This window comes from Zootermopsis nevadensis, unplaced genomic scaffold, assembly GCF_977971745.1.
Source record: "Zootermopsis nevadensis isolate Lab colony 2312 unplaced genomic scaffold, Znev_1.0 Znev_ptg000007l, whole genome shotgun sequence".
Lineage (NCBI taxonomy): Eukaryota > Metazoa > Arthropoda > Insecta > Blattodea > Termopsidae > Zootermopsis > Zootermopsis nevadensis.
This window is the reverse complement of record NW_028259139.1, coordinates 2,163,439-2,189,859: the sequence shown is the minus strand read 5'-3', so window position 1 is coordinate 2,189,859 and position 26,421 is coordinate 2,163,439. Positions and strand designations below refer to the sequence as shown.

Here is a 26,421-nt window from a genome sequence, read left to right as displayed (position 1 = left end):
CTTAAATATTTTTGAGTCTGGAAGGCATGTCATTTTAAATCAACATTACTCTTTTATTGTGGGGGATTATTAAAATAATGCCTTAAGGAACACATCTCCCAGCAAAGGTATTCAAATTTAATAGCTTCTGAACAAAGTAATAAAGTCTTTTCAGGCTTTTTCCCACTTCACATATCATTCCACCACAAAATCTGCCAGCCACTCTTAGCACCAGTATCAGTGCCAAGTAATTTTCTTCAAATAATTTAAAAATAAATCAGGACCTGTGTGCGGATATAAGGCACTGTCTAAGGTGGCTGTTTTCTGGGTTGTAGCATCCATCATCAGGGCAATGTGTGATTACCCTTATTATGGAGGTAGCAAGGGCCTCTGAAATGTTGGTAAACTTCTACCAGACTGCATAGCACTACAACCCACATGACATCTTTGTATTCACTGACATGAGAACCTCACATCCTACAAGGCTCTGACTGGCCTGTACAGGTCACAAGTTTGAGAATACCTGGGTCCAGTGCAGATTTTCATGTGTTCTTTCCTCCTTCGTGCACATATGTAGGGAACATCAGGAAGGCTCGAGAATGGTTTGAATTTTGCAATACTTTAGCAATTAATATGAGGATTTAAAGTCATCAAACTGCATATCCATCTTAAATATTAAACATCTGATGTTAATGTTGTTATCAATTTAATTTCATGCAATTCATACACGTAAAAATAAACATATATTGTACTAAACAAATTAATTTGAAAATCAAAACTACTTGTTGACCAGCTGCATTAATATGTTACTCATTGTCTCTTGGTGTCTGGCGAGGCTCTCAAAAGCACTTGCGGCAGATGCCGCCAAACTGTCAACAGAGGAGGCGATGCGATTCAGCACCTCCAGATGCTGATTCTGTTCCAGGTGCTCACTATCACATACAAACAAAAATCTTTGCTCACCTGTGAACTAACTACTTAAACAAAACAAAGAGTTAATAATCTGTATTCACACTTACCCAGTAAATGTGGTTTGCGTTCCCACATTTACACTTGAGTCATATATTTCATCGTCATCCTCGTCATCTGTAAAGAAAAATACATGATTAAAGTCACTGTAAATGTCACATAACATGCATTAATCCTTTTCAATGACAGTCTACTAAGAATTTATACAGAATGACTGAAGATAACAAATATATTTGGAATGGTATGAGAAACAGAACTAGTTTAGAGGCTTCTGTGATACACGAGACAAATGCACAAAACTAAAATGGTGCTGGGAAATACAAATGAAGATTTTTTAATAGCATTATGTATTTACTGTTATTTACAATTGTAACAACCACTACCCAAAACCCAGTACCATATATTTATTACATCTAAATTTATACTGAAGTATCTTGTAATGTTCACCTCCAAAAACAAGTAAAATTTCATTAAAATTACTACTGGAGTCCCAGGTTAATGTTCTTAATCTAACTTGCATTATAGAAAGAGCACAAACAATTGCCACTGAACATAACAAATAGATCCTTTTTGACAATTTTTTCTAAACATGACTTTACAAGAGGAAATAGTTTATGCTGCATTTTCAGTGCAGTGCACAGTCAAGGAGGATCATAGCATTGTGTATGTTCTCAACTTGCGATTATTCATGTTGTGTAATAATAATAATAAGAATAAAAGTGTATTATATGTTTTCATACATAACTGAAAGTATGATGTGAAACACAATACATCTAAATTATTATGAACTTTCAGGTACATCTGCAATTTATTTACTTTCGCCCAGGTGTGAAAGTTGTTGGTTGCATGACAAACTTAATACCTCATATCAATGTGTTATGTGTTTCCACTTTTACCAGAGTATATGAATGTAAATTTTCATTCCTTTTTTTTCCCTGTGTATGAGATACATTTATGACTGGCCAGGTTTTATGACACCTCAGTTATACAGCAGGTTTGTCTGAAAAGTAGTTAGATTAGTGTTGGAATATTAATTTGGACAGAATTTTATAGTTAGATGTTCCAGCCCATATCGTTCTTCACAAGACAACATAACATGATGCAGCTTACGGACACACATGTAATTGAATTTCTTCCTTGTTCTGGATTTAGATAATTCTACATAAGACAGAAATATATTTTGGATTGCATCTTTAACCTACATGATCATCCAATGTACATATTCTATACTGGAGTCACCGAGTCCATGGAGCAGTCCTTGAGCCACTCAAGAAATTACCCACGTTTCATGGAATCTAAGGGTTCATTACCATGTTCACAGGAGCCCTCATTAGAATCATAATGGGAAAGACTGAAAATATCACTGTGATACACATATTTTTGGATTTAATTCATAGTTCTTCAGAGTCAATATTTAATCACTTTTTAATAAGAAAATATGTTATAAAATACGTAGTTTACAAGTCTGATGGGTCATAAAGGTTTCTTACCTGCCTCATTCATCTCATTAGATTCATCCCACACCTGCTGTTCAAGAACCATTCGTTTTAGAGCTACTACAGCTCTTTCATGCTTGGCACCTGTAGCATGCTTCTCTAACTCACTCTTGCCTGCATTTAGAACTGTGTTGCAAGCAAGACAACGAGCCTTATATGGACTGTCTGGGTCTGGACTCAGCCAGTCCTTGAATTCTGGAATATCAAGCCATTCCAAGCGAAATGTCTTGCGCTTGCGTTGTGCCAGCTGCATCTCATTCAAATGTAGATTCTTTTCCATCACAGACGGAGAGGAAATCACTGTTATACCAGTATCCCCTTCTGAGTCCTCACTGTTAGACAAAACAGTTATGTCACCCAGAATTTTATTACATAAAACAATGAAGTGCCAAAGATGGATATCTATAGAATAGCAGTATGTCAACCACAACTGTAATTAGATAATCTGTTTTAGACAGTTAATGTTGCATTAAATGTAAGCTTTAAAATTTGAAATATATATTTTATGCAATCATCCTGCAAAACACAGAAATAGACATCTCCACATGAATCATTTAATAAATTAGAATATGATCACCAGTGGGAGACATCATGAACAGTATTTACAGTGAAAAAACAGGCCATAATTATTCATCCAAAAAGGAAAATTTAAAGATGTATCTGGAAGGTTAATTTTTGTCCACGAATGCATGACAGGGTCAGAGAACACTGTGCTTGGATTTGTACTTGGACGTATCAGAACTGTACAGTGCCACAAATTCAGGATATAGTGTGGCTTGCCATTGCTGTTTTCCAACAGGATGGAGCCCTGATGTTCTCCACTCCCCAACTTACTGCCTGAACTCCACTGACTCATTACGTCTGCATGTGCCTCGATCACCCCAGCCATGTTTGGGAACATGTGGCAGGAATTCACTCATCACTGCAATTTCTGTAGTCTTCAAAATACTAACCATGTAGAGAACTAATAAAACACCACACTTTTGAGTATCTTGTAATTCTTTAATAATTGGATATGTAATTGTTTTTTTGTAACACATATTTCTTTTTGGATAAATAATTATGGGACACTATATATCATCACCACCAACCATTGACATGTTGCATGGTTCAACATGTGAAAGTGCACCTGTCAGTGCCATCATAATAAAACCAAAATGGAACATGCTATTTAAATATATGGCGTCGTAGTTCAAAACCACATGTGGTTATGCACCAATCAATATTTCAGACATTGCTATATGATCTTATTTAGTAATCTCTTCCATTCCCATTTTTTCTTCTTTGTATATCAAACATGATTTGTTCCGTTGCATTATCAAAAAATCGTAGCTATATATACTTACCTAACTGCTTCCCTTACAACTTCACATTTTATGTTAGGTTCCAAGTTCCGTCGCAAGAGTATGATCTTTCGAGGTTGACCACTGCTGCCTGAAGAGTTTGCCATGTTTACTTTCCCTACAAATGAATACTGTAACTCAACTAAATCATGGACATTTGAGTATAATTACACAGCAGGTAGGAAGTAAACTTACTTGTTCAGTTAAAATAAAACCAATAAATGCCAATGAGTCTCGATGTCATATCCACTAGTTTAGGACTTGCAACAGCTCAAATCCTGCTAGATACATAAGCCAAAATGGAACTGCTCCACAGAATGAGACAATACGAAAAATAATGTAGGAAAAGCTGGTGACATGGCAAAAGGTGGGAAATGAGCCATAGGCATGTGATACGAGACAAAAATGCAGAGAGGATGTCCACCTACCACAACTGCCAGCAGTCATTGCAGTATCACTAACATGTGAAAACTGAGTACCTAGATTTAAATCAAAGACAATCAAAATGATATAATCAAAACATAAACCATAAACATCATACCAGCAGTGTGAGGGTGCTTACATCCTCACAGCTGAGAATCCTGGAAGGGGGCAGTATCTTCTTCACGTCTCAAAAATCTTCTTCACGTCTCAAAAATTCTCTTTTCAGCATATCCTTGGTCTTCCTTACATATTTCACCTTCTAAGATTAAATTTCTGTGCTGTTGTCAACCACCTGTTTTCACCCATTCTATTTACACCACCTTAATAAGGAAGAAGTGGTTGCAAGGAATGATGATGCTGGCAGTAGTGTGGCAACTAACAGGTGTAACATTTGACAAGCTGAAGTGTCACTAGAGTAGAGTCTCAGGTAAGTTTAAAGGTCTTAAAGTGGCAGTCACACAGTCAAACAGGACTGTAGAAGTCAATGTAGTTACCATTTTCTAAAGACACCCTTATAACTTGTTCGGTAAATATTATTAAAGCTGTGGTTCATTTTGTGAAGTGTTGGTATCTCTAAATCGTGGTACCATTCTTTGCATGGTGAACTTCGTGTGGCATGGGACCTGAGTTTTTGTTGAAAGTGGTTGTGGCAATGGCAGGAGTGAACTTCTTACTCATTATTACTACATATTGTATTACTTTCGTTGTACGTAAAAAAGACACTTGACACTTTGGCTATAGCATGACCTTACCTATTAGCTGCCCAATTACAGCTTTCCTTTTTCTCGAATTTTGGATGGCTGTTTGATGTCCTGAGCATCCAGAATGTTTGCTTAATTGACTTATATTGCAATCTAATGTGATATTACACACTGAACATCTTGCTTTATATTGATCTTCTGCAACACGTTCCAACCAGTCTTTGAAAGTGTCTATTTTCAACCATTCTTCAGAGAAAGTTTCAGTTTCATTTTCTATGGATCCCATTGTTTTCAAACTTTTGGAAACAGTGTGTATTTTGAAAACTTTGCTCATGTTTTGAATTTGCCAACCCACGAAACTACAATCCCCACAAAAGACTTCAAATTTCTCTTCCCATACAGTATACTAATAATGGAGGACAGTTTTTCTCGCTGCTTTCCATTCAAACTACTAGTTTGGAGTTGGTTATGGTGCTTACAGAACAACCAACATTACACTATTTCATACTGGGAGGGGGAAATGAAAATCTATTAGAAATTAAAATAAGGGTAATATTTTATATTTTATATGATGCAAGAAAACATAAAAGTGTAGAGCAACAGATTTAAGCGATCATCCAAACCATTTCTTTGTTATTGTGGTCTTCTAAGTTGTGACGTCGTGTTTTGTTATCTGTGATCGTGAACGACACGTTACTCCGATGTTGGTAGTCAGAAGTAACCGGAACTACCAATAAGAAATATACTGTCTCACCTCAAAGGAAGGGATGCTTTGATTATAAGGCGAACTCCAAGTCTCAGACATTTCATTTATACAAACAAAGTCGATGCAGTAATGCAAATGCTACATTGTAGTAGCAAATAGAAGTACTTAATGATGTTTATAAATATAATAGTATTAAATATAAACAATTGCATTAATTTTCTTTAGGATCTGGGGATCGGTGTTGGTCGTAGAACATCAGCATCCCGACAGAAAAACATTCTTATATCTGATTATTCCTATTGTCGCCAGCATTCAATTGGAATGGGATCATCTATAAGTAATCGACCAGACTACACAGCGCAACAACCCAGAAGACGGAAATCTTCAATCGACCTGAAAACCCTGGAAAAGTTACGGCAACATAACTGAAGAAGCTCCGTTGCGCACCTAACTAAAACTCCACGTATCACACATACCAACTTTGTTTTGTTGACGATATTCCTGTTTTCTGGGCGCCTACTTTGAGCACTAAGTTTGCTACCGTTCGCATTGCCATCTGATGACAAGAGCGAAGCACTCATCTTTACCTGTATCACATACCATGGGCCTCGGGCTCCCAAGATAATTGTGGATATTGGGAAATTGTGCCTGTGCATAATCGTTTGGGTTAGCGTTCAGAGATGTCAGGACAGTTACATTCACTGTATATGCTAGTGCTACTATCTAGCGAATAACTGGATCGGTTAGGACGCTGCTGTTAACCATTATTCTGTATTCAGTTTCAACATGGCGTTTAATGGTGAGGGACCATTGATAAAGCGGCAGCGAACTGATATTGAATCCGGCCAACACAGGGTAAGTTGTTTAGAAGTTTGTAATGTGATGATTATACAAGCACATTTCTCTGTTTGATTTAATTTACTGTATGTTTTGCATTAACATGGATAGTGATTGGCGTCTCATGATTCCGGCGCCATTAAGTTGATGATTAATTTGTAGCGGTGTTTGTAAAATGTTTTTAATTGCCGGTACCATTTACCTGACAGGAGTTACTTGATAATATCCGGAATCTACATTGTTTTCCTATAGCGAATTACTGTTTTATTGCATTGTAAAGTTAAGAAGTTCGTGGCTGTCTAGTGTATAGGGAGTTTTGTAGTGTCTTGTGAAATTTGGTATTATTCGGTATATAATCTGTTTGTTGTAATTTCGAAGTAACATGTTGAAAGAAAGAGCATCGTCAGTGAGAAGTTATATACAGACCTTTCCGTCATGATTACTAAGTTTAGGAATCAGTTCCTGGGTAATTTCCATGTTATTTCGTATTATGTTGTGGAGATCCACGTGTAACCATTTAAATCTCATTAATACGAGGTTTGTGAATTATATGCGTGTATATATATGTTTGGGTTAGAACCTATGATAAAAGTGAATCTAAATAGGGTTTTCTGGCCATTCTACTCAGCGACCCTCTCAATTTCTGGGATGGAGCTTGATCAGTATTCTGGCCAGAATGTTGACAACCTGCAGCTGGATACAAGTGGCCCTGTGTTCTGCCACAGCAGACTTCTGCCCCACCACCACATTAACTACCACTTCTTAGGTTCTAATGGAGATATTTTAGTTTCAAACTGTTTTGTAGTGATTTGCTTGTTACTTGTTAAATAATGTTGGTTTTTTCATAACATTTTGAACGTGTTTCTTTTTTAGTCATCTGAATTCATTAATTTTATTTTCATTCAATGACTGTGTGTTTAGAAAATTATGAACATGCGAGTGGATGATCATGCAAAGTTTGTATTAGGTTTGAATAAATACATGGCATCTTTATGTATATCTTCTGATGTTTACTTTTATTGTTTTTAAGATATTTGAAGGTGTCTTATTTAACAGCTTTTGTGTGTAATTAGTTTGACTTGATTGTAGCACCTTTGGCAGTTTAGTATTCATGTGCTAATATAAAGCAGTGTTGTTAAACGTGGTTTATTTTGATAATTTATAATAAGTTGTTAAAATACTCCCAAATATTCATGTATGTTCTTTTAATGTGTGTCACATTGATTCTCTTGTCATTTTATTTTTCAAAACCACAACCTGAAAATGTAAAAGATATGCTTGTTACGTGATGGACAGCATTGTGGGAATGTTCCTTTCATTTCCTTTTTATATTACAAATTTTAGCCTCCTGTATCTCTGTTGCCATTGCCCTCAGTACTTAACATTGAAATGTGCACTCATTATTTATCTGGTACAAAGTAATGTGAATCGTGGTTATAATTTCTTATTGAAATTTTTCTTTTCGTAATTTCTGCGTCCTTTGGGCTGTGCTGTTTACAACAACACGATAATTATTACATGGGAATTACATTCCCATTTGAAATAAAATGTAAAATCCAGCCTTTGCTAATGCTCATGTTTCTGATTTCTAAATGCATGGCGTAAAAGTACAATAGTACTTCCAAGTTGAATTCCGTTATATTTTTATTTAGTAGGTAATGCCTCAGAATCTATTAATTTCTGGTGTATTTTGATGAGTGTGTAACAAACTAAGTCTTATTGAGTGTTATTTTTAGTTCTGTGATTTTCCATGTGAAACAGTTTTTTTACAATGAAAAGGACTCCCAGACAATTGAGATATGTGTGTGTGTGTGTGTGTGTGTGTAAGAAGCTGCCGTTTCTATGTAAAATTCAGTATTGTTTAGTCGAGACAAGGTTTATATGATGGAATTTACCATTGAGATGAACATGAATTATTCATTGAATGATATTTGTAGATTGAATGATTGGCTAATGAGTTTAAAATAAACTGAAACGTACAGTTTACTTATTGCTGTCAGAAAACAAAGGATCAGTTCTACTTCACTGGTGAACGCTAATTTCCATCTGTGTTTTCCATGGTGTTGTGGCTAGGCAGAATGATGCTGGTACATCTGGTGGAATTTGTGCGTATGAGTAGTGAGGATTGCGCTGTAGGGGTCTGATGTGTTTGACTCGTATTCTGAATTACCGGTTTGCTACATTGAAACATAAAAAATCCCATTTATCTTTCACCTCATATGTCTTCACTGAAGTATTCTGTTCGTGAAATATTCTGGTTTGAAAATTCATTAGTTCTGTGTTGGAGAATTATGAAGAGATTACACAACACTTGAAAGATTAAGGGAACTGAGATGAACACAAATATAAACGTAAAGATGCTTGTAGTGTATAACTAAGCACCTCACCATATAGACGTTTGGAGGAATAGCGCCGAGCATTCTTAACCTTGACACTAGATGGAGGTGGATGTTTTGAGCTTCATGCTCTGGCCCCTCTATCCCTTTGAGGAAAGAAACCTGTACCCATTGGATAGGAAGCTGGGTGTTACCCACAGCCGAACAGGACACAGCAAAGAGAAAAATCTGCTCTCGGAATGATGATGAGGAACTGAAAGAGAAGATGTTAGTGTGCTTGTGGATTCCTAGAGTTCTAGCGAAGTGGCATTTGAAATTCAAGAGGAAACCCAAGTGGCATGACTAACAAAGTAATTTTATTATTTCTATTTTATGTGCTTTGGAAGATGATGTTTTGTGAACATACTTTGGTGGCTGCTGTTAAAATCCCTCAGTATTTTTTTTTCCCCTGTGGAAAATGAAGATGGTAATAAACGTTTTAATTGTTTCCTTCATCTTTGACTTTCTGTTTAGAAGGTAAAATTTCAGACCACGTTGAAATGTGCACATAATGCCAACAAATTTTTTATGCATCAGGTATAGGGCAACTGTCATTCCACATCTGGAAGGGCTTAAGTTTTCGCCTCGTAAACAACTTTTAGGAGTGCGAAAGCTTTGTTAAAGTCACGTTCACTGATAGATGGAATGTCTGGAGGAGAGACCATCAAGCCACTCTCTTCCAATTTAATACATTTAACAATGCCAAAATTAATAAAATGACTCAAATTTGGATGAAGTAAGGAGTAACAAATATCATCTGATCACACCTCCTTCGTTTATATAAACCAGATTAATATACCAAAGCCTGGTTTACCCCTCATCTCAAGGTTCAGCCCGTTTGGGAATCGAACCACGAACCTGGGCTGGCACACGTTCTAGAATTCCCATATACGTGTATGAATAAAGAAGTCCAATGCAACCATAAAAGGAATTTGTTCTGACTGGTCACACGTCTAAAGCGTGCTTTCAGTTCCGTTCCCATTTTGTGTTCAGAGAAATACTCTTATATTTGTCAGTAACATATCGTCATTTAATCAGAGGTGCCTTAGTAATGTTGAAACCTCCAGAGTAATGTATGTTATCGCCCTACCTCTGTTGGTTTTTTTTTGGGGGGAGGGGGGGTTAAACCACAGATTTTTGTTTACAAAAATTAGCACGACTATTTTAAGCCAGGGCAAGAAATTTTTATTTTTACTAGGAGTCCACCAAAAATTTAGGACTCGAGACATTTTTTAGCCCTCAAGGTTTTATATTAAGTTTGGTGTTGGAATTTTTATTGAAATCTTTATCAGGCCGGAAAATTTGTTGATGTTGGGCTTATGGGTAGTAATTCAATGTGGACTGGTTGAAACATACTGCCTTAATGTGCAGGGCTAGAGATGGAGGCAGCATGTTCCTCGGATGTGTTGGTGTCTACCCATAAGTCCACACCACCGTGAGAACATGAAATCTCATAAAGCCTCGGTTATTTCGGTTGAAGGTCGATTCTAATAAAAAAAAAATCTGACTGTTTCAATGCGACTTTGAAGTGAGTATTAAGAACTTCTGTGTGCATTAATTTTGTTTTAGGTTAGCCATCGATCCTTTCGAATCAGTTACGTATGAAAATACAATAATAGTTGCCATTTTTAAGTCAAGACTGGGAAGGAGGAGTCTTGTACGAAAGTCAGTTGTGGGCTCGTTTATAACACAGACTTCATAAGGAACTTTTTTTATAAAATCTATGCACGTAATCGCTTGTATGTTTTTAGTTTTATTTTTGCCCGTCTATGTAGGTGCTCTTATTGAACTGAATATTAAACTCTTGCTTCAGTAACAAATTTCAGCTTATACTTTGCACGTCTATAGGCGCTTCTAGAATTACAGACTTATTTTCCTTTTTTTACGTTAGCAAGATTTGTCTTTTTAAAGTTCGTGCATGTTACTGTCTGGCCCATAGTTCCTTCTGCCTATCGTACTTGATAAAGTATCCACCGTGTTTATTCGTGAACTAGGCCAACATTTGATCGGCGTTTAGCTTAGCTTAGGTTACGCTACGTTAGGTTAGGTTAGGTTAGGTTAGCTTAGGTTACGCTACGTTAGGTTAGGTTAGGTTACGCTACGTTAGGTTAGGTTAGGTTAGGTTAGGTTAGCTTAGGTTACGCTACGTTAGGTTAGGTTAGGTTACGCTACGTTAGGTTAGGTTAGGTTAGGTTAGGTTAGGTTAGCTTAGGTTAGCTTAGGTTACGCTACGTTAGGTTAGGTTAGGTTACGCTACGTTAGGTTAGGTTAGGTTAGGTTAGCTTAGGTTACGCTACGTTAGGTTAGGTTACGCTACGTTAGGTTAGGTTAGGTTAGCTTAGGTTACGCTACGTTAGGTTAGGTTAGGTTAGCTTAGGTTACGCTACGTTAGGTTAGGTTAGGTTTAGTTTATAGGATTTGTGGTTTCTCAAGTCTGCATTGTTTTATATTCTAATATTGATTCTTATGCCCGATCGATCTACAGGCTTTGTAAATTGCCTTATTATACAGGTTGGACATCTGATGAAGATCTGAATAAAATCGGTTTATCGCTTTGGAACCGCTTGTCAAAGTGTTTCTTTCGTTAATTGGTGCAAGCGTTTTGCAGTAACGTACAATTTGTGTATATTAAGCAATATTAGAAACAAATTTGACAAATGTATATACCTACAGTAAAGTGACCCTCGGCTGTGTTTGTGTGGTATAATCTGAATGTACAGTGACGTCATAATGCCTTTGTTCCACAAACTTATTACGCACATGCAGCGACAACCATTCAAGGGCTTCTGTCATCATAGTTTAGCACGAAAGTATCAGTGATTTACTTTTGGAAGACTGTGTTTTTGGTAGGAAAACTAAAAAAAAAACTTAAGGGAGTTCCACGAATGGTGTTTTTGAAACTAAACGTTTTCGCAAAAGAAATAAGATTGTTCACTTATGCTTACAAATTATCTGACGTCGTGTGAAATGGTTATTAAAATTTTCCTATCTAATGGAAAATGAAATGGCGGTCGCTGAACCGTTTTCTCCAAGAATTTTCCTGCTCATCGACGTGATACTGCAATGTGAATTAGTTAGCTTCGTGGGTAAGAGTTTCCTTGGGAAGCTGATATTCTCTCACCTGGTAAAAATTATCTTTTTTTTAATACGAAGGTTTATTACGTGTTCACAAGAGTCCTCCTCGGGTCCTTAGCGTGAACTTCCTCAAGCCTCCCAGGTGTTCTCGTTCAAATTTTTCGAACAAGATTTTGTATGTGTTTCTTGTGTCCTATGCATGTTACATGACCGCCCATCTCATTCTTGAGTTGGACACCCAAGCGTTCTTCAGCGAAGAGTGAAAATTGTACACTGTTTTTGAAGGAACGAGACGAGTTCTATGATTTCGAATTATTGTTACAACTGTCAGTTGAGTAACGCCAGGTACTGTCTTCTTTGATTATTGTAGATAAAAAAATATACTTTCCATCAAATAATTGACGGGTGGCGGTTTCGTTTGTGACCTGGTAGAGGGGCGACGCTCCCCAGGTCCCGTTTCTGAAGTTCTCGCTGTATAGGAAATTTCTGCTCAGATGATGGATGTGTCCAGGCGCATTGGCGTGTTGCGCACGTACACACATCTTTGCAAGAGTACATCATTTTTAGGATTTGAGGTTTTCACGGCGGTGAGTCTGAAGATTGCTGAAACGTCGGTAAACTTCTACCAGACTACACGGCGTTACAACCCAGAAGACGGCAATCTTCAATACATAATTTTCTTTGCCAAGAGATTGTAAGGATTAATCCACGGTGGTCTAGCGGTTAGAACGCTGGAATCCTGGGGTCTCGGGTTCGAATTTATAAATTGTGTTGGGCAAGGCCGTGGAGTTTTCCTCCGGGGGCTTCCCCGGTTTCAATTACTCCATTCACACACAGAAGAAGGCAATGGCAAACCACTTCTGGATCATCTGCCAAGAACGTATATGAACGGGTCCAAGTCCGAGAAAAGGATGGAAGGATCCTGTTCATATGGACCTGTCGTCAGACAGAACACTAAATAATAATAAGATGAGGTGGTCTAGCGGTTAGAACGCTGGCCTTGTAATCCTGGGGTCTCGGGTTCGATTCCCGGCGGTGCCCGAATTTATAACTTGTGTTGGGCAAGGCCGTGGTCTAGGCAACACGGAGTTTTCCTCCGTGGCATACCAACAATTACTCCATTCACACACAGAAGAAGGCAATGGCAAACCACTTCTGGATCATCTGCCAAGAACATATATGAACAGGTCCCAGTCCGAGAAGAGAAAAGGATGGAAGAATCCTGTTCATATGGACCTGTCGTCAGGCAGAACACTAAATAAATAAATTGTAAGGATTGCATTGTGTGAAAAGTGTGAGAAACACTGATTTTACGTGTACAGTATTTTCCTTCGTTGTACTCAAATGGAACTCTGTCCAGACCATTACCCGACTTCTTACTCTATCGGGCATGCGAGGACTTGACAGACACGTCCTGCCGTTAATGGAGTGACGGCATTGAATCTCCTCGGTGTTTTCTACTGACCAAAGACTGCCAGCGTCCAATGAGGCCTGCTCATAATTACAGCTAATGCCATTCGATTTATTGTGTCGTAAAAGAAATTGAAACTTACGGACTGTCGGCGATGTTGAATTACGAGCACGAAAGCTTAACATTTGCTAGAACACAACACTACTCAGTAACTTGATGACTGAGACCATCTGCAGTTTGTTATTGTGGTTTTAATGGTAAATTATGTTGTCTGATTTTGCATTGTTCGATCGGCCCGACTTCTGACAAACCTGCAAAGTGCAGTGAGTGACTCTTTTAGTTCCGTTCGCTTGAAAGAACGCGCGAGTCTTGCCAAGTTAAGAAGAGATCACGACGGTATGTTTGTCATTCTTAGTCACCCACTAGCTGTCGGCTGTCATTTTCATGGATTAATGAGTGCATCGAGGTTGTAAAATTAGACTTCTGCAGGGGAATTTCGGGAACATTGTATCAAAATATAATTATGGATGTGCTGATATTTATAATTCCGGTTTCAAGTTCGGATTCTTTTCCATTTTTTTCTGGAATCAGTCTTTTCTAGAGTTGTGAATACATTGTATTACTTCTCATAAGATAGTATAATTGCGTCATATTGTGAATCAAATATATTAAATTAAATTTATTCGGTTTTGTCCGTCTAATCACAATTATATTTAAATATAAATATAAAATTTAAATATAATTACAAATAAGATAATTAAAATATCATTTTATGTTCCACATCGAATAATCGATTTACATTTCCAAATTTTAAATTTTACATTTTAAATATATTTGTGATTAGACGGACAAAACCGAATAATTAATTGTATTACTTGTGTATTCTTATGTTTATCCTTACATCCGTCCACCGATTGTCATTTTCTCACCACTGTCATCTTTGCCACGAAGCTAACGGTGGTCATTTTGAACACCTGCACTAGATTCAGTAAATCAGTAAGTGCCGTTGCTATCGTATGTAATGGTTTAGTTTATAGGCAGTTGCAGGCAGTATCCGCCATGTTTTTTAAACTTATTTTGCCTTGCATTAGTTTCTGTAAAGTAAAAACAGGACACCGAATGCAGTATTTGTAACCCCTTCAGTGTTGGCCTGTGGAAGATCAGGTCGCTCACTGCATTACAGGCAAAACTCTTCTACAGTCGTACATAGAAAATGTTGAAATATAGATTGATTAACTAACACCCTAATGGCAGAACCCGCACGTCCACCACCGGCCACGATCCTCAGCCAACGCCATATTTTTACCATCATCAACTCCCTAAGACGTATCTTGCGAGATTACGATGATTAAATCAAGGAGGATGAGATCAATGAGACATGGGAGAGATGAAAAATGCATTTAAGATTTTACTCGAAAAACCTGAAGTGAAGAGATCACTTCTGAGACCTAGGCATGGATACGAAGATAATATATAATGATCTCTGACATTTTGAAGGCGTGGACTGAATTAATCTGGCGTAGGATTAAGTTCAGTTGCAGGATTTTGAGAACACAGTAATGAAATTTTGGGTTTTATAGAAAGCCAGAATTTTATGGACTGAATGATTATCGGCTTCTCATGAAGGTCTTGTACGCCATTCAGTTTCTGGGACACTCTGAAGCAAGACATGGACACACGGAACTATAATTTAAATGTGTTAGATACCAATGGAGTCTTTTAACTGTAGAAACTGTAGTTCAGTGATGAAATATTAGTTGAATGTTGACTGACACACATGGGAGTGATGTTTTTACTTACTAAGAGTTAAAGGGTGAAGGATCGAGAAGGAAAACCCCAGTAATTCTTGTCTTCTAACTTGAATGGAACAGAGTAATTTAATTGTAAAAATAATAATTAAATAAAATAATTATTATATTTGTTTACCGTCAAATCACAATAAAATAGTAAGATAAGATAATTAAAATGATTAAAATATCAACTTATGTTCCATATCGAGCATTCGATTTAAATCGAATGCTCGATATGGAACATAAGATGATATTTTTAATCATTTTAATTATCTTATCTTACTATTTTATTGTGATTTGACGGTAAACAAATATAATAATTATTTTAATTAATATCACAATATGACGCAGCTGTACTATCTCATAATAATTAAATGTTTCATTTCTGTTGTGGAATAAGTACATAGATCTTTAAATTGCAGTGTTTGCTGATATCTTGTTTAATCTCTTACAGAACCATGCAGAACAGTATGGAGGATATGGAGATGAGCCACGCAGGAAAAGGTAAACATCTCTTATCGTATTTATCTTGTATTTCAGAACAATTACTCTGAAGTTAGTTATAGTAGGTCAGGAACTTGGCAAAACTCTAATGCACTTTTCATCTGTTTGGAAGGTATCCCCTTTTCGAATGTTGGCTGGAGAACTGGTCAAGCTTTCGAGGTTTTTCCTTATTTTTATGTCATTTCAAATGAGTTGGAATAATATTTATGGTTCTTGCCTTCCCCACGCGTTCAGATTTATCATGCGTAATCGGACTTTCATCACATTTTGATGCTGTGTGCAGTTGATACGGTATTAATATATGAAATGGCCTTTGCGACGATGGAAATTATATACATTACGTAACAAATTGATCTTGAAAGTGCGGATTAGCTGGTTATAGGAATCGTTAGCTGTGTTTTCTGTACGCGGCGATTAACTTTAGACTTTTGTTACAACACGTGGTGTCTTGATGAGCTCCTGCACAAGAATGGCGATTTGGTTAGTTGGTGGTGTGTAGCCGATCCCTTACCACATCCAATGGATCGATTAGTCGATGGTCGGTGCACCTTTATTTAATGTCGCTGGTAACTGGATATGAGACCGCCACGGTGGTCTAGTTGTTAGAACGCTGGCCTTGTAATCCTGGGGGTCTCGGGTTCGATTTCCGGCGGTGCCCGAATTTATAACTTGTGTTGGACAAGGCCGTGGTCTAGGCAACACGGAGTTTTCCTCCGTGGCATCCCAACAATTACTCCATTCACACACAGAAGAAGGCAATGGCAAACCACTTCTGGATCATCTGCCAAGAACGTATATGAACAGGTCCCAGTCCGAGAAAAGGATGGAAGGATCCTGTTCATATGGACCTGTCGTCAGACAGAACACTAAATAATAATAAGATGAGGTGGTCTAGCTGTTAGAACGCTGGCCTTGTAATCCTGGGGTCTCGGGTTCGATTCTCGGCGGTCCCCGAATTTATAACTTGTGTTGGGCAAGGCCGTGGTCTAGGCAACACGGAGTTTTCCTCCGTGGCATCCCAACAATTACTTCATTCACACACAGAAGAAGGCAATGGCAAACCACTTCTGGATCATCTGCCAAGAACGTATATGAACAGGTCCCAGTCAGAACACTAATAATAAATAAATAACTGGATATGGGTGAAAGAGATGACCAGAGGAATGGTTCAGGGGAAAACCGAAGGACTCTGGAGAAGAACCCGTCCCAGTGCCACTTCATAGGCCAGAAACCCCACATGGATTGACCTGTGCTCTAATCCTGACTCACGCAGTGAGCTGTGTCACGACCCGCCTATGCACCTCTATCACCCCTGAGGCTGTCTGTTGGCGGGCAAGTAGATTAGGCATCCAAGGTGAAATGGATGTGGTTACCTGAAGTCTTTAATCGCGTGGACCTCAAAGGGGGATTGCCTTCAGCAAACCCAATGTCATATTAAAAGTATAGATGATATTTTCACAGCGGTGAAATGATTGAAGGTGTTTATGGAATAAATATTGCGCAATGCTTCGATGCTTTTTTTATTTGTTTGCTGGAGCTGTGGGAGATGTTGAGTTTGTTCACTGAAATGGATGAATACACACGTTTATCACACAGCGGTTTAATATGGATTTCATATGAAATAATACACAGTGACTATATATTTACACATTAAACATTGAAATCCACCCCTAAGGTTATTGTTACTGTTTTCTACGTGTTTATAAATCAGAACTACGCAGTGTCAGCGTATGAGTTTTGCCAACGATTTATGTATGGTCAAATTGAATTCCACCCTTCCGAAGCTTATCCAGATCAAATGTATTGGCGTTTATTCGATTCTTAAAAAAAAACATGGTTTTTCTTTAAAATTTGATTGGCTGTGGCCTTAAGGGGGCGCGGATCGTTATCCACCTCAGGAGCGCGTCACTCCAGACTAAGGGACAGGTTTTGCTTTTCTAGTTTCAACTTTGCCCTTTTACACGTACGTCACTGCCGTCAACCTTCGGGGCGAGAATTCCTCCTACTTCCTGCCACAAAAGCCGACTGTATCGAATTTCATCTCATCTTGTACATTTCTAGGCTTGTCAGAAACCCCGTTTAATGGGATAGAATAATACATGACTTATGTTTTGCTGTATACCTTGCCAGATTCAAGCCGAGGATACCACCGGCACTGTGCACCAGTCGCTGTTAAACTGTGTATCCGGATTTATCTGTATCTTTAAAAAATATCTTTATAATATTACTTATCTGTGTAATAAACAATGCTGAATCTGCTGTAGACGGGAAAGCTATCGATTATGTAAACATTGAATTTTTTTAATCGGAAGTAAAATATTATCTTATCGATGCCTTCGTATACATCGCTTTAAGCTTGATAATTATGTCGTAGTTTCGTCGATCCAAATTTCACGTTATTTAATTTCAAAGGCGAAATGGAAACATTTCTAAAGTCTTATTTTTATTTCAGGAATTTGATATGGCTTTAATTACCTTACTGAAATTTTAAATTTAATAGACCTGTTTCAGGAAGTAGACTGGACATGTTATTATTTTGGGTAATTCTGTTGGTAGAGTTTGATTTAACGTATTCGATGCATAAAACGATCATTACGCGACTTAACAGCTCAAATAACTGACACATTAGTAATAGTGGGAGTAGTAATTATATATATATATATATATATATATATATATATATATATATACACACACAAGATCATCGTAAAAAAATCGCATTCACATTATTTTAATGCAGTCAATTTTAAGGGAAATCCCGGGCAAGAGCTGTGGTTTTCACTAGTATTTCATTAAAATCGCAGATTGATTTCAAAATTTCATGAATTTTTCATTCCTTGCATCTCTTGTTCCTGTTTTGTAAACTTTATGTGCACTAAATATGTTTTGCTGTAGCAAAATCGAAACCTGTGACTGTACGCACGAGTCCACTACGCCAATTTTTGAGTTATTTTGTGTTTTATTATAACATTAAGAGCTCAGTATTAATAGGTTTACTCAAAGTCTGTGCGTTAAGAGAAGTAATCTGATGAATTTTGCGTCGTAATTCCTTATTTTGAATTGGCAAGCGTTCACTGCCTAATGACTAGTAAATTCCTACGCCTGACGCAAGAAGTTGAATTAAATGTAGTTATAACATTTAGAAGACACAAATGTCATGGGTCAACGTACTTAGATTTAGTGTGGAGTATTAAAACAAAGACGTGGCGATGCCATCTCATTTGTAGGACCCATATACAATTTCCAGTGTCCTGAGCCAACATCCAGCCAACCAATGGCCACTGAAGATAACCCCTAGGTGTCGAAACGCGTTTGGTCTATAAATATAGTACCCTTTAGTGTTAATAGTTGTTGGATATACCAGGTGATTCGAAAAGGACTTTACAACTTTGAAAGTGTATAGAAATTTATTCAGAAGGCTTACAGAATCGGTTGAGGTGTCATTTTGTAGAAAAACAAATAAAGTTTGACTCACGTTGTGCTGTAGTACCGAATTCCGTCACCGCGAGCGCAAGCGGCAGTGAATTTGAAAATGGCTCGTAAAATTTTCTCATACCACAGTTAGACGAAGATGACCAAGAAGGACGCATTCACTTCCACCTCACTACCTCACAGAAGTCCGGGATTTCCTCAATAATCGTTTCCCAGGTCGGTGGATTGGTCGAACAGGGTCGATAGCATGGCCACCTCGTTCTCAAGATTTTTTCTTATGGGGTTTCATTAAAGATCGTGTGTATGTTCCGCCCTTACCTGCCAATCTCACTGAGCTCAAAGCTCGAATCACCGCCGCAGTTGCAGAAGTGACACCGGATATGCTGGATCGTGTTTGGCAAGAAATCTATTTCAGGTGGGATGTCTGCAGTATCACCAATGGCAATCACATCGAAACAAAATGACTATATGAGATAAAACTTGATTTGTTTTGCTACAAAATGACACCTCAACCGATTCTGTAAGCCTTCTGAATAAATTTCTATACACTTCCAAAGTTGTAAAGTCCTTTTTGAATCACCCTGTATAATTTTACATTATACTGGTGATGATATTTTATCACATGTGATGGAATCTAAAAAGGTTTGAAGATTTGTAACTTGTTTTATTAAACGCTGTAAACTTATATTCTGTTATTCAGTGTTTATAGAAATACGTATTAAATGCTAGAAATGTTTATAGTTCTTTATGTATAATGATATTTCTTGTGGACCAGTTTGGGCTAAATTTAAATGTGTCCGAGTTTCTGTTGCCAAAGCTGATTGAAGTCTGTTAATTCTTGCATAATTATAAATTAAATGTGGCGAGGCAAAATACCGTTCTGTGTCTGTAATAGGGCTACTCGGATTTCAGCCTACAGGTCACGGTGGATGGACATTAATGATTAAGTAAGTCCACTTCTTAAACTTTACTATCTTTGCGCTGGCCGGTAGGGGCCCGCGTACCAGTGGTTTAGAAAAAAATCTCCTGGTTACTGGAGACACTGATGACCCGTCAGAATATGTTACTTTGGACAAGGACAGCCCCCGTGTTCCCAAATGTGATGCAAACATTGTACACAAGAGCTGTCACCTCGAGTTAATTTGACAAGTGAGAAATTGGGTCAGGGTCCAATTAGTTGTTTCAGCCTCTCGTGCAGACTCTTAGGTAAATATAAATTGGTTTACGACTCTCTGAGTGGACGTGCTCTGATTCGTTTTAAATATGTCGCAGGATTTGTATTTCTTGGAACGAAATGAAAGTGTGGATTATGTGATCGCTATCCTTATGTTTGGAAACGTGAAATTACGCAACGAATTTCAATTAAATTTTCACCAAAAGTTGTAGGAAGTTTAAATTTTGTGAGGGTTGTTGCATTGTAATAACTTTTGATTGAGATCAGATTGAACTTAAACACACACACACACAATTTGTAGCTTAAATGCGTCATGTTTGTGTTGATTAAATATATATTTATTTTCACAGTCTATACACAAACGTTGTAATTAAATGATGATGTTAAAATTATATAATATTAAAACATTATGTAGTATAAAATATTATATTTTGGCGCTTTTTTATGACATGTTTCGATGGATAAGACCTCATCTTCAGGTTTATATCAATTTTATAATATTTTAAAATTATTAGATATTTTTATGCAATGTATTATATTGATCTGTGGTTTGTTTATAGTAAAATATCAGTAAGCCTATTAGACAAGAAAGATCTCATTAGGGTAATGCACTGGAGTATGTCTACCGACAGCATTTCGTCTCCAAATATATGAAGTCTCGAAAATAACTACTACTGGTTCTAATATTTTATTCAGCACCAACATAGTTCTGTCGCCGAACGATAATTTCTGTAATAAATGGTAATTGGAAATCTTGAGGCCGCTGGTGACGTCTACAGGAATATTGAACAGTTGATAAAGTTTACCTCACTCTTTGTTAATATTAATATAGCGATAAATCATCTTATTTTGGCTTGTGTGTAGGGTGTCAGTAGTGTAGGTAGTTTGACGTTGGTGCATTGTAACGTCAGTGCGCACCGGGAAGATCGGTGGTTCTCTCGACACCAGACCGCAGCCACCAGCATCGCGAATGAGCTTTCATTTTGTTTTTGGAAATCTGCGACTTACGGTATCGGTAATTTCGAACTGTGTGTTTGACTCACTTTGGAAACCTGCGTTGTCTTCGTTTAAACAGTTTACGGGCTCCTGTTGTGTGTAGGGGACAGCGTAATCCGCTCAAGTCGAGGCACGCGGGCAAGGAACTTATCAGCGTTCTCAGCTGACGATTTGGAGGATTAATAAGAAAGCTGTTGCAACCGTAGAGCTGCAACTTATTAATTTTGCAGGACTTAATCTGGAGTTAGGTTTGCAGAGATGGAAGTGAAGAGTGGCCCCCCGCTCCAATTCCTTGGACTTTGTTCCGTTCTGTCTCTTATATTCTCGGCTTTATTAACGTCAGTGTACACCACGCCCTTCCCTCACATATATAGATAGTATGGAGATTTAACCCTTAGTGGCTGGAGCAGCAAATCTGTGCCGATAAATAGAAAACTCGGTTGAGAAAACACAAACGATGAACATTTTTAGATGTTTTCGAAAAATTAAATTTAAAAAAAATCCTTTTCTTAATGTTCGCACGCTCGAAAGGATTAGCTCTGAAACTGCTTGCCCTTTCAAAGATACTTTGATCAGCCTTGATATATGACACGAGTTATTTAATGCATAAGTTTGATTTTGCGTAATTAATTTAAAGGCCGTTCTGCTTGAGGACGTGAACTAACTCATCGTTATGTAAGATTTGAGGTTTTATCATCGGTGAATCTGAAGATTTCTGTCTTCTGGGTTGTTGCGCTGTGTAGTCTGGTCGATGATTACCAACGTTTCGGAGGTCATACTGCCTCCATAATCAGGGCGATGAGTACGAAGATTTCTGTCGTCTGGGTTATTGCGCCGTGTAGTCTGGTCGATGTTAACCAATGTTTCAGAGGTCATACTGCCTCCATCATCAGGGCGATGAGTACGAAGATTTCTGTGTTCTGGGTTGTTGCGCCGTGTAGTCTGGTTGATTCATCGCCCTGATGATGGAGGCAGCAAGCACCTCTAAAACGTCGGCAAACGTCTACGAGACTACACGGAACATCATCATGTCTAGCGCTAATATCAATGCACGAACTTGCATTTGTTCGAACACGTTATCGAAAATGACAGTTGCCTGTGCAATGTAGCTATTCAGCTTTAATTTAAAAGTAAATTTTTGTGAGGACTCGGGTTTTTACAAGTGTATTGAGTTAATAGTGGCTCGATGTTTGCACAGTGTAAGTATTATTAGCAATTAATTCACAGCTCGCCATGTGTTGCAGATCTCGTCACTGTCGATTTCGGGGCTGTTGAAAGCTTTCAATGAACACTCTTTGAGTTTCCTTGTGCGTTGGTCACAAACAAACTCTGTCAGATTTGCAGATGTTAGCATGCTCGTACAGCTGCCTGACTTCACTTCTCTAGGCTCATGATTGAACATTACGAAGTTGGCTTTATATGTTCCTAGCAGAGGGCCCGCAGTGTTATTGAAGGAAAATCTAACACATTATTATATTTCAGTGTTTGTTACCCGAAAGCTGACCATTCGGTAGGTTTCGTTATCACAGAAGAAGTATTGTCCATAAATTTTAGGACATTAATCGGGTTCTTGGCGTCGCTCTTATATCGTACTTAAGTTTTCGAGCTATAGAAAGCATCTTCAGCGGGACTCGAATCCAGAACAGTTTTTCGGGGTTGTGGTATTTGTTTTTATTATTTCTTGAATAAAAATTTACTTGGATATTATCCATCGTCTAGTAATAAAACGTAAAACGACGTTTCGGAGATGGGACTCTATCTCCGTCTTCAGGTTCCTACACAGTTGGGCCCACTAGATAGAGCTAATCTCTATCTCCGGAGATAGGGATTAGAGTCCCATCTCCGAAACGTCGTTTTTTACGTTTTATATTTTACTAGACGATGGATAATATCCAAGAAAATTTTTATTCAATTGACTCTTCACCATCGACAAGAAGTTTTAGATTTGTTATTTCTTGTTCAAAACAAACAAACAAACAAACCTTTGTTATTGGAGTAGCTCTTATATCGTTCTTGGTTTGTGAGCTACAGATACCGCCCTAACCGGGACTCGAACTCATGCCACTTTTTCGGAGTTTTGACCTTTTCGAAATCTCTTCCTGGTTTCAGGAAAAGAGTACCAAGTTTGGTGCAAATCGTTACGCACATACACGTTTTGAATTATGTAACATTTCGCGGGTGTCAGTTTCCTCTTTGTGCGATGTAAAGTCCTCTTTTTCGTTATCCTGCAGGCAGGAACTGAAAAATGAATGTCTTTAAAGTAAATTACAACGCGTGCAGTGTTTATACCTGTAAGGCCAGAGTTCGATTCCCGGCAGTTCTTTATTTTAGTCACCACGTCCAGACCGGGTCTGGGGAACACCGGCTTCCTTTCTAATGGACGCCTGTGGTATTTCCCTGGGAGTAAGGACGCCATTATATGCTTTTATCACGTGGTGAATTATGTTTGCCCCCCACTGAAACCTACCAAAGGACCGTCCCTTGTCAGCCGTATCTAATGCCGAGGTTAAGAATGAGTAGGTGCTACGAGGTGCGATCGGAAGGTTTCAAGACTGCGCGTATAAAAACCCGTACACTTATCTCAGGTATTAAATTCATCCATCACCCTCGAAGTAGTTCCCCTGGGAGTGAACACAACGATCCCAGCGCCGTTGCCAAGCCTGGAAGCATCCCTGGAAATCTTTCTTTGTCAGCCTGTCAAGGATGAATTTAATACCCGAGATAAGTGTACGGGTTTTTATAGGCGCAGTCTGGAAACTTTCCGATCGCACCTCGTATATTATCTCTCCCCACAAGCGCCTACATGGCGTGTAGTGGGACAGATTTACTTTTTCTGACTTACTCAAAACAGTATTCTGCCCATAGGATTTGAGACTTTGGCGTTCAATAAAATCTTCTCGGGCAATCAGCCGCGTCAACTGGTTACCGTAGTAAACCGACGTTTCGGGAACGAATTCAATAAAATCTTCTCGGGCAATCAGCCGCGTTAACTGGTTACCTTTATTATAGTTTTCCTCAGTTTATCTTTGAGAATCGTTTTGGCATAGTGTCTGTAAATTTAAATTATGTATCTGTGGAATATTTCTTTTGCACAGTTACCCAGTAGCCATTTGCATTGATTACAGGTCGGACAACGACAAAGTGAACCACGTGTTGCTGTTCACTATTATCAACCCAGTGTATCCCATCACAGTGGTAAGTATTTATACCATGCTTCACTAGTAGAGTATCGATTGCCAAGTTTTTGAAGCCAGTTTGTAACAGAGACTAGCTCTATGTAAGGGACATAACAGAGTAGGTACATCTCACCTGAAGATGGAGGCATAACCAGCCTCCGAAACGTCGTGATTTTAAAGAACAGACGATGGAAAAAGTCCTGATAATGAATAATTTTAAGTGTAAATCACCGTCGTCAAAACTCTTTAGAACAGTATTGCATTTTAGTTTTTCTGAGAATTACTATGCGAATTAAATAATTCCTTTCATTTTTTTCTATGTAATAACGTTAACGTCCAAGTTTCGCACGCAAACTTTCACTGTTTACGTACACTAGAATATTGCAGTTTTACATTTCACTAGAATTTGTCCGATAGGAATTTCTTTACTTTAGGATGTATCTACATAATTAATTTCAGGGACCTGGATTGAATGACCTTCACACTTTGAAAGTTCATACGCCAGCAATGTAAAGTAGACTTTGTATGGGGATAATGTGCGTACAGACTTTTATCACGAAACTCGGTTTGTGTGTCGAGTTTTGTAGGAAATTGCTACTGTAATGGCGTTAACATGATACGTTATACAAATTAGATGTTTATTCGTGTAATCTGAAGTATTAGCAAATATATGATCATCATGGCACATATTGGGAAGTCTTATGTTCATGTTTGAAGTTGCACTTTAGCAGCCACCGCGAAAATTTTGTGTTTCAGGGTTACGGCAAAGTCCGTATAGTGTTGAATCACCAACAGCGGAGTGTGTATGAAAATTTTGTGGGATTTCTCATTTCAATCTCCTTCCCCATTTTAATTTGTGATGGAATCGATGATATATTTTGACTACTGCATTACAGAGTGGTCGAAAAGTCGAGCAGCCATATTTCTTTTAAAAAAACTGTTATATATATATATATATTTTTTTTTTTGAAAATGTCCGCTACCTTCAGAGATGCATTCAGTCTTTTCATCGTGTTTGATACATTTTTTCTATTTCACGAAAATGGTTAATCGATTTGATTGGTACAGCGGAATCGGGATGTGTTCCCGAAACTCCTGATAAGTTAGATAAGAATGAGATACCAGACAATGAACACTCGTTTCACTTGTGAAAAGGACGTCCTTGCACCTCGAATGTTCAAAGACAACTGGCAGACTGGTGTAAGCAGGTCGCAGTATGGCGTGTCCTGCGTGGGATTTTACATAATTAACGGGAATATTTTATGTGAATTAGCCCACTCGAATTGTATTGAAATCGTACACATTTAAACAGATAACATTCGCATGGATTTCTGCTATGGCTTTACAATTATTTCTAATAGGTATGTCTGATGACGTGATATATCTGTTGGAGGATTATCTGTAAATATATTATTTGGGTATTAAACTGAATTCTGTTGTCTTCACTACGTAATGGACTGTCTAAAGCAGCTTATCTATTTAAGTAGAGTGGGCTATGTGGATATAGTTACCGGTAGAATTCTGTAGTTAAACTGGTCTTCATTCTGCGTACCTTCAAGATTAATAAACAGAAGGGGATTATAATTCATTGACAGTTTGAACATTCTAATAATGTAATATTTTAACCAACATCTCATCTTCTCCCTTCCGTTTTAATATATTCTTTTAAACCAGAGGAAAAGATGTCTCTACTCTGGGCCACCCTTCCTATCACGAATAATTGTAAAGAAATCGCAATGACACGCATGGAAAAATTATATTTCATTGCATACAATGTAGCAGTCATATATTTTCGTTTAGAGCACTTAAAGAGAACCACCTGAGGATGACTAGTTATGGTCGAAACATGTAGTGGATCTTCATAAACATCGAGACTGTAATTGTTTAATTTTAACCGTCTAATCACAATAATATTTTATTAAATATTAAAATATTATTACTATAATTAACATTTAATATTTAAAATATATTAAAATATATTAAAATGATGCCCTTTCTATCGAAATGTTCGATTTACAATTAGAGCATCGAACA

General features: G+C 37.8%; 2 protein-coding genes across 5 annotated transcripts in view; one reads left to right on the top strand and one right to left on the bottom strand.

Annotated features, from left to right (window-relative positions):
* Positions 1 to 668: 668 nt before the first annotated feature.
* LOC110835500 (uncharacterized) lies at positions 669 to 5,381 on the bottom strand. Of its 2 annotated transcripts, none has more exons than XM_087343937.1 (5): positions 4,963 to 5,381; positions 3,791 to 3,905; positions 2,439 to 2,776; positions 999 to 1,065; positions 669 to 911 (listed from the first exon to the last, which is right to left on the bottom strand). In XM_087343937.1, exons 1-5 carry the CDS (start codon positions 5,243 to 5,245, stop codon positions 758 to 760), a joined length of 957 nt encoding a protein of 318 aa, XP_087200063.1. In that variant the 5' UTR covers positions 5,246 to 5,381; the 3' UTR covers positions 669 to 757. The 2 variants fall into 2 exon arrangements, with proteins under 2 accessions (XP_087200063.1, XP_087200064.1); XM_087343938.1 differs by lacking the exon at positions 4,963 to 5,381 and adding an exon at positions 4,329 to 4,956.
* Positions 5,382 to 6,309: 928 nt separating this feature from the next.
* sm (heterogeneous nuclear ribonucleoprotein L) overlaps positions 6,310 to 26,421 on the top strand; it is a 124,786-nt gene continuing 104,674 nt past the window's right edge. The window contains exons 1-3 of one of the 3 annotated variants that reach the window (XM_087343931.1): positions 6,310 to 6,472; positions 15,560 to 15,609; positions 24,337 to 24,406. In XM_087343931.1, the coding sequence (XP_087200057.1) occupies positions 6,404 to 6,472; positions 15,560 to 15,609; positions 24,337 to 24,406 (189 nt within the window). In that variant the 5' untranslated portion in view covers positions 6,310 to 6,403. The remainder of the gene's footprint in view (positions 6,473 to 15,559; positions 15,610 to 24,336; positions 24,407 to 26,421) is intronic. The other 2 variants (XM_087343933.1, XM_087343932.1) reach the window with 2 other exon arrangements.